The 13,672-nt window shown below is 37.2% G+C and overlaps 1 protein-coding gene across 2 annotated transcripts in view; it reads left to right on the top strand.

The window, feature by feature from the left end:
• LOC128998270 (uncharacterized) overlaps window positions 1–13,672 on the top strand; it is a 43,866-nt gene that overhangs the window by 21,102 nt on the left and 9,092 nt on the right. Inside the window, exons 11-14 of one of the 2 annotated variants that reach the window (XM_054424325.1) lie at window positions 8,110–8,379; window positions 8,822–8,978; window positions 10,746–10,861; window positions 12,639–12,650. In XM_054424325.1, the coding sequence (XP_054280300.1) occupies window positions 8,110–8,379; window positions 8,822–8,978; window positions 10,746–10,861; window positions 12,639–12,650 (555 nt within the window). The remainder of the gene's footprint in view (window positions 1–8,109; window positions 8,380–8,821; window positions 8,979–10,745; window positions 10,862–12,638; window positions 12,651–13,672) is intronic. The other variant, XM_054424326.1, reaches the window with a different exon arrangement.

Genomic DNA, 13,672 nt, shown 5'->3' with positions numbered 1-13,672 from the left:
GCTAAGTTAAAACAATGTCTTTAAGCATAAACATGAATGTGTTCTTTAGTGCATAAACACACTTCCCTCTTTAAACAAAAAAAAACACAAAATACTATACAAAAGATGTTTTTTTTTTAGTTTTAAGTTTTTTTAAGTTGTCTGTATTGTTTGGATCACGTTTTTATCCCTAGGTTTGGTAACATTTGGGGGGGGGGGGTAATAGTGCACAGATTTTACCATCCTTTATTTCATCTGCATCAGGATGCCCAAGGCAAAGTAATAATGCTCTTAGGGGCAACATTTTTTTTCTAAAAAATGTTTTGACTAATGAAACAAAGCTGTTATAAAATCATTCATTGAAGAGAGTCTTGGTCATCCATAATTTTGATTGGTTTTTGTATTCCACGGGCAAATTTACATAATTAAAACACATGGGGCCGCTGCCGTGTTGCTAACTTGCGGTCAGGTGCGCTGGCAAAGCTCTGTGGACTATGGATTTTTTGGGCAAACGCACCAAAACAAGCCACTCTCAACAGCGGTACACACTTGATCAGGGGTCACGTTCATTTCTTTAACGGTTTGTTTGAGTTTAGCTATAAAGTTCTCAATAGATACCTCCTGGCACAACAGTCTTTTACCAGTTAAACTTTTTCAAACAGTCTAATCGCAAAACGTCTTTTAAACTTGTCCAGCCAACCTACACTTGCACGAAAGTTGTCCTTTTTCATTATTTCTTTTAAAAGAACTTGGCTTTTTCCATTAGTATATCATCCTAAATAGTTGTGTCTGATTCTTTTTTACATGAACCATGCAAAAATAGTATCTTCTACTTGGGGAAACTCACCTGGCTTCAAGGGTTTTCAATTTTGTCCTTTTTGTTTTTAATTCCGTGTATTGTTGCATGACCTACGTTGTATTCTTTGGCCAAATGAGACAACTTATCACCTTTCTCTTAAAGTTTTAGAATTTCATACTTTTTATCGATTGTTAAAAGCCGTTTTTAAATTTTTCCAACATCGCACTAAACTTTTACAAAACTGCACATTTCAACCACATATTAACCCACACGTCAACTGAACGAAATGCAGTAAGTAGACCTACTGTGTAACCAGAGCACAAGAATGTTATCACTGATCAACTGATGGTGTGGCATCCCAGTGAGTCATCCGTGCTTGCAGGGACATGAGACCAAAGAGCATTGACCTGACCTGCCATCGCTCACACAGTGCTGGATTACTTGACGTGCCATATTAGCGCACAGCCAGATTATAGAGACTGTAATGTATATGAATTTGAATGGATGGTGTTTTTGGCCTCTGGGGACCTCAAAACAAAAAAGTAAATCGGTCCCGGGGCTATGTTTACCATGAGACCCACGGTAATAGCTTATTCCCTATTTTTATGGTAATTTGCTTAAACATAATCTTATAAACAACAAACACTAAAACAAATTACATTCCGAAAACTAACTTAATAACATGGATATAAGATCAATTCAAACATTTAGTGATCAATATTTATTTGTGTTTAATAAGCATTAATATGAAACTGTATTGTGCACAGGGACATATTTCCGAATAGGCGGACTAGGCGCCCGCCTAGGGCGGCAAATTTTAGGGGCGGCAAAATTTTGAGGGTAAACAAATAAAAAAACGAAGTTTTAATCTAAAAAAAATGTTAGCAAATAATTTTGGGAACGGCGAAATAGCCATTTCAAATATTTTGATTATTATAAGTATACAACTATTTCAGAACGCATCCAAGTCAAACAAACGTCAATAGTTTATTACACAGCTGTGTAGAGTTGTCCGTGCTGCCCTATTGGTCTGGCAGACACGCTCGCCGCGAAGGGCGGGTCGCCGAGCCGGCCGCTATGTCTAGTCGATTTCTAGTGACAAACGTAGAAAACACTCCCTTCTGTTTACTTCATACACCACTACGCAGTGGCAGCACTATAGCTGAAAGATTCTTTTGCTAGGTTAAAATCAAGAAGGAAAGTGTGAACTAAATACTTACCACTGTACCAAACTTAACTAATTTAAAATTGTATATTATTCTTTCAGTAAAAGTACGTAATTTTTCTTTGCGATTCATGTGTTTTTTGTAAGATAAAAATAGTTTAAGAAAACATATTTCTTTCATTTCAAATCAAAGCCAATAGCACGTTTCTCAAGTGGATCTGACTAATAGTGTTCAATGAAAAGTGTTATAAGAACCATTGTATACAGACGATTTTGTGTGCCGTTTAAAGCCGCAAAATGGGATTGTAAAAATACGTACTGATTAGAAAAAAAAAATGGTGCATTCCGTGTAGGCCTATCCAAGTCAGAATGTTTTGCAAAAAAATGGCACAAAAAACGTCCGTTAAAAGGGGTCTAAATAGTATATTTCGTACCTAGGGCCGAAAATGAGGTTTCGCCGGCTCGAGATAGTTTTTAGGTTCGATACGAAGTCAACCTAAAACGATCGAGAGCTGCAAAACCATTTCGGTCCGTGGTACGAACGCCATTTTCCACCACACTATACCTTAATAGCACTATTCACCACAATAATGATGCACACTGATAGTCAACACAGCTAGAACTTTAAGGTCATGTGAAGAAATAATTTGAGGAATCAGCAAAAATTAAAATAAATAGTTGCTAGGCAGCGGTGAAAATAAAACAATTATATTGCAATGCTACGGATACTGATTGTGTATTTAATATGCATTCGTGTTTAAAAAAGTAAGCGATCAGCTGATTTTGCGGCCCTAGGGATGTAAGAACCTGCTCGGTCCCCAAATGACGATGACAGGTGGCATGGCCAGCATAACTTACAGCCACCAATTAACGCATGTAAAACCGCTAAAAACATCATAGTGTGGTGAAAAGTTATTAAATTTGTTGATGCAGCATGCAATATTACCGATTATTTTTCCACAAAACCAGCTGACAGGGCATGTATTGGCCATTGGGGTGATATTAGTGAGGTCGTGGAGTGCGTTGAAAAGTGGGAGCGGGAGGGGCGGCGGCAAACTTTGTTGCCTAGAGGCGGCAGATACTTAAATACGTCCCTGATTGTGCATACATAACTTAGTTGTTGAATTATTAGTTATGATGCCCGTTGCAGTTCAGAATATAATATACTTTTTTTGTCAGTGCTATTGGTGATCTGTTTGCTCCATTGCTGCCAGTTTAAAAGTTGTATTGAGGATATAATAATTTAAATGGCAATTTATCTTAACAATTAGTGAGGAATAGAATAACGAGTTTAAATTGCTTCCCTGTAAGGACATCAAAGGATATTGTATTATTTTTTGAAAGCAGACAGGGGAAAAGAAATTAATAATGTATTAACAACATCATTCGTTAAAAGGAAATTAAAAACAGAAAGAAGGCTTGTGATGGATCGAATGTTAAATGAAACCAAAACTGTTCTAAGTTTTGAGATTTGTGTTTAATATTTGACTTATCACTAGTGGCCAGCCTGCAGTGTGAGACTCCTGAATAGATCAGACTACTCGCTAAAAAAACTCCTATACTCTATTGGACACAGACCTGGGACTGTTGTAGTTACCCTTCTTTTAGTTGTCACAGAGCTCCTGAGGTTTCTGGCATTTAGTTCTGTTATTACCTAGACTGTATCCTGAAGTCAAGCTTCTTGGTTCGAAGAATACCCTGGACGAGCCGCACCCTGTATACCTACCTACTTATTGAGCGTGTTTGCCCACGCTCCCCTACAGACTGGACCACAGCAATCCAAAGCCTTAGGTGCCTGGAATAAACCACCTTAGCGGCACTGTCCGTCATATGGAAGATCTGATCCTAACATCAGACTTCGACGTCCCCCACTCTCAACGGATGTGAGCCTTGATGATGTCAATCCGCTTAATGGTCAGAATCATGATCTCACTTAGCTCAGATCGAGCAAGAGACTGTGGGTCTGCTATCCATCTGTTGATGTTATGCATGGCTTGGTTCCGTTTCAGCTGGGCCAGCTCCAAGTGCAGCTATCAAAGCCACCACGCCATATGCATTCCTAACTGAAACGGTTTTCTTAGGTATTTTAGTTTAGACCTCAAGGAGGCTTAGGTGACGTTCCAGAGGTCCGGGCCGAGTAAAAGATTGAGCGGCACCAGAAGGAGCACTCATCATCCAATCATCCAAGGACCTTCCGTAGTGTCATAAATGAGAAGGCGAAACCAAAATTAATCCTCTGTGATGCACATGAGGCATGTCTGGATGCAGAAGATGCTCTCAGAGCGTCTAGCTTATCACAACATCTCACGGAAATAAATGTGTTTGACGCTTAACAAGCAGCACAACCCAGAGAGAGTTGTTCAAATCCTCAGGTCTCATTGCAGCTTGCTTTACCTCCTATATAGCATCGACTGTTGATCGTCCCTTCCTGAAGCCGTACTGTTGATTAGACAGGTCCCCCACAGCGGCCTGATTTCAGTCAGGGACCCTGACGCGACAGAATCAGAGCCACTAATAAGTGACAATGTCACTAAATACTTTGTTCCAACATTATTTTTATTCAACAATTTTACATAAAATAGTGGATCTATGTGAGCTTCTATTTCCTATGAAACAATTAATTATTTTTCATTCAGGGTTACTATATGCAGGCATGGTAAACCAAACCTAATCATGTGTGATTGATGTGACTGCTGGTGTGCCAATTCATTTTATTAATGACAAAAAGTTCTTTCAAAAAGTTCTGGGTTCTATCTATATTCTATCTGTATCTAGCAGACCCTCAGTATTGCCAAATGGAAGAAAAAAGCAGGGATGAAAAACCCGGATACCCCATAAAAAATTACCGTAAACAAGGCGTCAAGCACAAAGCACAATTTTAAGGTTAGGTTCCTTCTACAATGTTACCCTAAAGTTATTATCGTTATTCTATTCAATTTCTCTAAATCCATGACAAAACCCCACACTGCACTAAATTTGAAACAGTCCCCACCACCTTTAAAAAATTGTAGGATCTGAAAACTAATTATAATGGATTGAAGTATAAAACTGGCACATCAAGCGGCAAGTAAAACAACGTTCTCCGTGTGAGGCTGAGCTCACACTGGATCTATAATGTAAATTTAGGAATGCTACGTAGTTTAACGTAGTCCGCCGCGTGCGCCAGTCATGCACTACCTTAAAATAACGTAGTCCGTACTCAACAAGTTAATGTTCTGGGATCAATAAAAACAATCTAGATAGCACTTTTTTATAACAAAGAAAAAATAATGAGTTAATTTTATAAATTTTATTTCAAATCATAAATACAGACTTAGGCATATGGTTATGTGTGGTTGGTTATGTTCATTGCAAATGAAGTCTTACTAAAGCTTTAATTCATCCCAGAACCTAGGATTTTTGAAAATGAGCTGTTTTGTTATGACACACAAAATAAAATAATGCTTCTGTTATAACGACTAGACCTTCTATAACCACCAACTTCCTTCTTGCTCTGGATGAAGTATCTAGTATGAATCAACCTCCTGCCCAAAAGAAATAAATCCACTGTTTCATTCTCAAGGGTTTACAACATTGCTTGCCAAACATACAGCTCATCAGGTTAGAATCCTCATTCCAAGATATAAGTTTTAGAAGACAAAAAGGATGGGAGTAAAAAACCTTCCTCTCTGCAGAGGTTTGAGAAGAAGTCCAACCCTAGGGACTAGAACTAAGACTATGTTACTCATTGGTCAACAAAAATAATAACACTAACACAAATCAAGCTTCTTTACTACACCTTTTATCTTCTAATTGCTATAATTTTCATTGTTACAAATAAAACATTGGTTGTGTTAGGAATTGAATTATGCTAAAGTAAAACAACCCTAAGAAGGCATTTGTGCCCGGTGAGGGACAATGAAGGAAAGGGTCAAATATAGCTTAAAATAATACCTTTCCAAAAACATTGGTTTTCCACTGAATTGCCAGATACCTGAGACTTATCTTCCTCACCCCTTACATAAAAGCTGCAATCCTACTGGAAGTGAATAAAAATGCTTGTCAACACAATTTCGTGAGCCACACCTGTAGGGAGGATGATTTTACCATCTGTCGTAAGACGAGGACTGCTCATACGACCCACGCTTCATACTATATATTTTATATTTACTTAACCTCAGAAAGCCAACATCTGCAGAGTGTATAGTTGAGGATTTTGCAGTTATAAGTTCAGTTTCTAGTCGACAAATTCAAACAGTCACGTGAACCAATTAGAAAAGAGAAGAAAACGCATTTTTGGTTAAGAAAGTGGATGCTTGAAGGGTGAAGGGTTGTTTCAGAGGTGCATTGATTGATTGCATCTTACAGTGACCGTTCAGCATCTTACAACTCCAGGAAATTTGCAGTTTCACTGTCTTGAAGTTTAATTGCATGTGTTCCCAATGGTGCTGACACTTAAACTCTTAACAAACCCATAAAAAAATCGCTAGGAACAAACAAAACGCCAGTCAGAAATGCAAGATTGCAAGCTGTTGATTGCCATTCACAACTGAACACTAAACAAGTTTGATCCAAAGCGTGGCCGGTGTCGTGAACTCTCCTCAATCCTGGTGACGTCAGATGTAACTCACTAAGTGTTGTCCCTACGGAGCGTATTCCACGAATGCGTGGTTCACACCTACGTGCCAGGGACACGGCATAATTTTTTGTGGGCACAGTCCCACCAAGTCGATTAGTGCCAGGTGAGTGAAATGAAATTTAATGAAAATCCTTTTTTTTTTTTGTCGGACTTACAGTTATTCTCTAGTAAGTGGATGAGTATAAGGAAGCGCCAACGTTTACTTCGTGTATAATACAGCGTTTTCAACCCATCTGCGAAGTGTCTTCTTGGGGTTTTGTGACTATACAGTATTAAAAGCATTACAAGTTTGTTTGACTAAGAATCGCTTAAGATAGTTAACTTTGAATGAATTTTAATAGCACCTTCGGGGACATCAAATTTAAAAAGTAAATCATTCCCAGGTCCAGGTCATACCAAGAGACCTATGGTAATATCTTATTCCCTATAAGGGAAATTCACTAAATAGGGGGGGTTTTTGTAAAAAGCAGAACCCTTACCATACATTCCTGTGCCACTACACCACTGATGGTACAGTAGTAGAGCTTCAATCACCCAATTGGTTATCCAGCCTTTCATGTTATCCATTCGAGAATGATTGAGTGTCAAGAAATATTGTGTTTTTTCTGTATTGTAAAACTAAACATCGTAGCTGGTGCGTTAAGAAAGCCCCTTTCACCACCCATTCCTATATTTGTAGATACATACCAGGCTTTAGGCAACTGAGTGTACTTTCCAATAGTTATAGCATTTTGCATACTACACAGTTCATCAAATCCTGATACTATACTACTACTGCTCACATGATAGTTATATGGGGGCATGTAGCTGAGTTGATGAGTATCTAGTTATATAGTTAGAGCAATTGTGATTTTACTTTGTTTTTAAATATTTGTGATGATAGCTTCCAAACGGAAAATTTGTTGGTTTCAATGAAAAACAAACTTAAGAGACTCAAATAAGTTAAATAATAGAGACACTCATTAATTTGATGAGTTTTTACATGTTAACAATGTTTGTGTTTTGTTACTTTCTGTTTTACCCGATCTTTTTTGTCCCATCCTAGGACGCTAGGCTCTAACTGGAAAAGATTTTACTCATAACTTTAGGCTAGTCCTAGAGGGTTGTGGCATTCATAGATAAAATACGTTTGTATTTGGCGAGATTTGAGCCTGGAACCTCGGGGCCAAAGCCCCGCCCTTTACCACTAGACAAACCTTGCGGCAACTAGTTTTTAGTTGGATAATCTAGACTGTACTGTGTGAAAATTATTTCACCAAATGCTGTTATGCTTAATTTAGGGGTAAAAGTTAACAAAAACAATACATATTTATTGATTACCGTTAAATTAAAACAGGAGTAAAAACTAGGCAGTTCCTTACCAAATCATAAGTGCTGAGATGTTTACAGTTAGTGAAGTGCCTATTTATCAGTTTGATTTATTGCATTTTTCTGAAGTAGACAATTATATTAAACAAATCCTTAAGAACATCTAGTAATCTAATTTTGATAAGGATAGATTATGTTGTCAATTCTCAATAATCAACATTAAAAACATTTATGTTCCAGGGTTACAAAGAAATAGCTGACTCACTTAACTACCAACATTTGCGCCAGATCCGAGGAGACAATTACTGTGCATTGCGCAGTGCTGTGTTCCAGACTCTAGCACAAGGTCTAGCAGTGCCAAATGGCGCCGGCGCCATGGCTCGTATCAGCCAGGCAAACAACACCGGGGCTCAATGGTATCAACAATGGAAGTTTAACGGCCTTCCGTATTCTGGCAACAACATTCTTCGGGGCATGGAAATTTGTTTGCAATCTCTGGATAATATTTCAGTAAGTACTATTTTTCACTAATTTTACACAATTGATGCTTTTAAAGCAAATTTTATTTTTCATGTTAATGTTTTTTCTGTGACTTTTGTTCTGTGTAATACAAGAGGTATGCTAAATATTTTGAATGTTTGAAAATGAAAAAATGATTTATATAAAGTACAAACTCACATTAAAAAATATTTTTCAATGAACCTTAGAAGTCAGGAATATTTATAAACATAATTGTACAGTTTCAAGCCCCTTTATGGTTGTTATCATCCCATTTATTGATCTGAGACCCATGGATCCAAACCCTATAATTATCTCTTAGTTTGGTACCCAGATGTATGATTTTTTGTACCCAAGCCTTATTATGCAGCAGTATCCGCAGCACAGGACACCCTGAGTCATGGATTTAACCCCTATGCTTCTCTCTAGATGTGTATGATTTTTTTGTGTGCAGGCTTTACTACGCAGCAGTAACCGCAGCACACAGGAGAGAGAGGACACCCTGAGTCACCTGCTCAACACAGACCCCAACTTGGACCTGCACATCATGGAGGCAGTGAAGCTACATATGATGCTTGCTGCCCTCGACCTATATCAGGCTTCAACAAATGGTCAGTATATGGTAGTTCATATGCTAGCAGTAAAGTTCTAAATCTTATCTCAAACTTGTGCAATGATTGACCCAATATGTTGATGTATAACCACATAGGCGCAGGACTTGTTTTGGGCGCAATATCTTGGACATTACCATGCCAACTTCCATGGAGTAGTGAGCTGGTCTATTGGTAGAGCACAGGATTTCAGACCCCAAGGTCCAGGGTTTAAAACCTGTCAATCACCAATTGATTTTATCTAATTGATAATGCTGCACCCTTTAAGCCTAGTCTGAAGTAATGTGAAAACGCTCCTGGACTAGAGCCTAACATCTTAGGAATTAAAATTCTTGTTTGTAGCTCTTGAGCTGTCGGACATAATGTAAGACTAAATTACTTACGTAATCCCGTCACAACTCAACAATATGTCAATTTAGGACATGTTTCGGTGTTAAAACGCCGTCATCAGGTTCATGTACTTATAGAGTTGATCAGTTGTTAACAGTAGACACTACGGCATGAATAAAATTACCGTAAAATAAAAAAATTAAAACAGGCCTGTTCTAACAAAATTTGACCGACAGCACTGGTAGCAAAGGACAGACTCCTAGGATTTGAAGGTGAGACATAACAAAATTAAAAACAAACATGCCAACTCCCATTGCTCAATGTAAGGTTAACGTTTCAACAAGGGACCTTCTCACACCAGCAGCACATTGTGTAGATCCATAGGACACGTAATACGTTGTTCGTTCGAGGTTCACAGTAGTCTACCGTCCAGCTTTTTCCCTGCATTTGTCTGTACTCAGGACCTGTTAGAAACTGTACAGTGCTGCCTGTATATTTCTCGTACTTCACAAACACTGGACTGTAGTTGTAGTATAACTATAAACTACATGAAGGCTCTTATGTTTGATAGGACAGGATCCAAACAATTTATTTCACTTATCCTCACTCAGAGCATTGGTTATTCCCCCTTCAGCTATCAAGCAACCACAACGAATGTGTTGTGTTAGTTGTGCATGGATCCTTAATCATAAATTAATGTCTATTTGAAATGTCAAGTCACTTTTTAAAACAATTCCATAAAATGCCTCTAATAAAGGACAAGAGTACCAATCCAAAAACAAAAACTTGTGAAACCAAAAATTTTACGTGTCTCGAAGCACTTTTCCATGGTCAATAAAAGCTGCTAAAATATGTACCTATCAAAAATATGCACACTAATAATAATATATGTTTAAAAAGTAGGTTTTTGTGTCCAATTTATATTACATTTATTAGGCTAGTTTTATTTTTACTGCATACAGTAGACTCCCTCTTATCCGGACACCTTTTAACCGGACATCGGTTTAACCGGACTACACTAGGTGGAAATTACATCTCTTTAACCGGACAATTTTTATCAGCACATCAGTTTAACCGGACTAGATCGACAGGAAGTGGGCGGTACTGAAACGACTGTTCTCGTGAGAAAGATTTGAATCCAGTGATCTAAACCAGTGTCTAAATACGTAATAATCATTATTGGCTTATACAGTATGGATTTAAACTGTCCGTTTTAACGAGTTTTTGGGGATGGTTTAACTGGAAAACGTTCCGAGGAGTCCGGATAAGAGGGAGTCTACTGTAATTGGTTTTGTGGACCTATCTGTATTAAAACTTCCCTTTGCTGATTGTTCATCACTATTTAGTAGGGTCTGATGTTATAGTTACTACCCTGTCTAATATAATTTTGTTACCTTGAATACATTCATTAAATATATACCCTTTGTGTGTTTGTAGGTGAAGAAGTTCCTCTTTTCTCCATACTCATGTACGCTAGAGACACATCTGAAGTTCCGCTGGATTTTATGAACAACCATCTCATTAAAGTTGGGGACTCTGGAGGCTTAGAACAGGTAAAGATCGTTGCTAACTTTCCATAAATCACTAGGCTCTACAACAGCCTCAGTGCTCATTTACATAGTCATTGACCTATGTAATTTTTATTTCATCTAGTTAAAAGTTTATATTTTGCACTTCAATACTTAGAACAGTTATTGAAGTAGAGACGCAAGTTTTAACAGGATGAATACAAGGTTTCCATGTGGCAACTGTTGTCAGGCTAGCATATTGCGGAGAACTTCCTGTTATTCCTGTAATGAGCTCCCTATTCTATAAAAGATTACTTTGGTATTATACGGAAGCCACATATTTTACAGCACGCTGCGGCAGTTTTGTTAGGTTGGGTTATCATAAATATGTTTGTAGGACTTTCCTCGTTTCGTTATGAATCGAAAGATACCAGATGAGTCATACTTTCTATTGATAACCCAACCTAACATAACCGCCGCAGTGCGCTGTATAAGGGTGGCCTCCGTATAATACCAAAGTACCGATTTTTTAAGTTGCCGATAAAATTATGACATACTATCTGTTGAATTGTGGTACTTTTATTATTTATAGTTTAGTTTTATTTATATTCTTAGTAAACTTTGTGAGGCTATCATACAGATTCTCTAAAATAAAGATGATACTTCTTAAATTCAATACAGTTCTTTGAGTTTGTTAACAGTAACAGTAACCACTAGTGCACATCTGTTTTGTTACAGTATTTACTTAAAAACATATTAACAATAAAAAAGAACTAGTGCAGCATATATACAGGGTGACAAAAAAGTCTGGAAACGGTTTAATATCTTTTTAACCAAATCCGTTATAAAATTCAAACCTTTCACATCAACTCACATGTATGAAAACTACTTTTTCCAAGTATTATCATTTTTTTACCTCTACCAGGGGACGACCCATGAGGAGTAGGTACATAATCTTTAATGTAAGCATAGGTTGATATGCACATCATTTTAAAGGGTTAGTCAAGTGGAGTTCATTGCTGGAAACCGCGTCTCAAAAGGTTCATCCGTTACAAAATGGCGGCTGTCCAAAGCTCTTGTGGAATATACCTGCACAGGCCTTAGTATTGGTAAATACTCGTATTAAACATTAGCTTGAGAGCTGAAACTGTATTTTAAAGTCAACTAGCTCATAGACTAATATTATTCAATCTTCAAAACAAATTTAACCGGGTTTCAGATTTCCCGTCCAATGTTGACTATGAGTATTTACCAATACTAAGGCCTCTGCAGGTATATTCCTCAAGAACTTTGGACTACCGCCATTTTGTAATGGATGAACCTTTTGAGACACGGTTTCCGGCAATGAACTCCACTTGACTAACCCTTTGAAATGATGTGCATATCAACCTATGCTTACATTAAAGATTATGTACCTACTCCTCATGGGCCGTCCCCTGGTAGAGGTAAAAAAATGATAATGCTTGGAAAAAGTAGTTTTCATACATGTGAGTTGATGTGAAAGGTTTGAATTTTATAACGGATTTTGTTAAAAAGATATTAAACCGTTTCCAGACTTTTTTGTCACCCTGTATATAAAACAATAGTTTTTTGCTGCAAGAACTTTCCGTTTCAATCTTAACTTGACTCTTTAACAATTGATTGAATGATAACATTGGTGCTTATCAGTTGTCTGTAGATTTGCAGTTTTATTTTACAAAACCTTAGTTATATTGTAATTGAGTATTACTTAGCTAAAACGTTTGTAATGCTTTTTTGAAATCACATATTGTACTATGTTATTTGTAATACTGTAATTGAACTTTTTCTCTTTTTGTGCTAGGATGTTCATTCAGTAAGTATTTAGCTAAATGTGCTTGAGCAGCATGCTGCCAGTTATTTCTCAGGTTTTCAGGCTTTATTCCAAAATTTATTGTGAATTAAACTATTTGTCCCTTTGATGCAAACTATCTTATTTCAGTATCTTATAGCAGTTATCTTAAACATCTTGGGAGCATATATCCCTGGTTTTTTCTTCATACTTAAAAAAAACAGGCTTTAATTATTTGTGCTTGGATTTTATTGGTTAAAACTGTATATACCAAATAAAGAGTGAAACTTGATCAAGAATTTTAGGATACTGCACGTATTTTTTTAAGCTATTCTTCTTTTGCACCTTGAAAGTAAAATATCTTTTAAAACAATATTTTATACAACCCATAACTCACTCCGTACCAATTATTTAATAATTTTCATTTTAATTTTTACATGGTGCTTGGCTGAATATAGAGTAGTAAATAGCATGCAGTATGTGAGAAGTGAGAATCAGATGAGATTATGTTAGTTAGCCTAAGTCATATCAGTGTAACAAAAGCACGGCTGGTGTAGTCCTTGGACCATGAGGTAACTTATAAATATCTGACTTAATAAAAAGAGTACTTCTAGAACTATTCTTATGAAAAAGTAGGATTAGAGATGCAAATTCAATATACATTTCAATCTGGTGTTAGACTCACTGCAGTTGTCTTGATTTTTCCGATCTTTGGTCATCCGACCTTCTTTGAACGATCAAGTACCGTAAAACAGCGAGTTATTTTGTGTGGCATGATTGAACACTTGCATACTCTAGTGGTACAGCCTCTTTAGCCCTCCCTGACTATAATAAAAGATTCACGTCAATCTTCATATATCTGCAATTGACTATACTTTCTTACTGTGTCTCGCTGCATTCCACATAGCTTGTCAACCCCTCAAACCATATGTCTTTACCCTGCAAGTCTCAGTAGTTCTGTTAACAGTGTCCACATAGCTCTTGAGTGGACGTATATTACTTTATCTTACATTCTGTTGTTGCTTTAGTGGTGCTTTTACTCTGTC

The sequence above is a fragment of the Macrosteles quadrilineatus genome, unplaced genomic scaffold (assembly GCF_028750875.1).
Source record: "Macrosteles quadrilineatus isolate MER2022 unplaced genomic scaffold, UCM_ALF_1.0 Scaffold_7__1_contigs__length_78375512, whole genome shotgun sequence".
Taxonomy (NCBI): domain Eukaryota; kingdom Metazoa; phylum Arthropoda; class Insecta; order Hemiptera; family Cicadellidae; genus Macrosteles; species Macrosteles quadrilineatus.
Note: the sequence above shows the minus strand (reverse complement) of the source record. Positions and strands in the feature narration are given on the sequence as shown.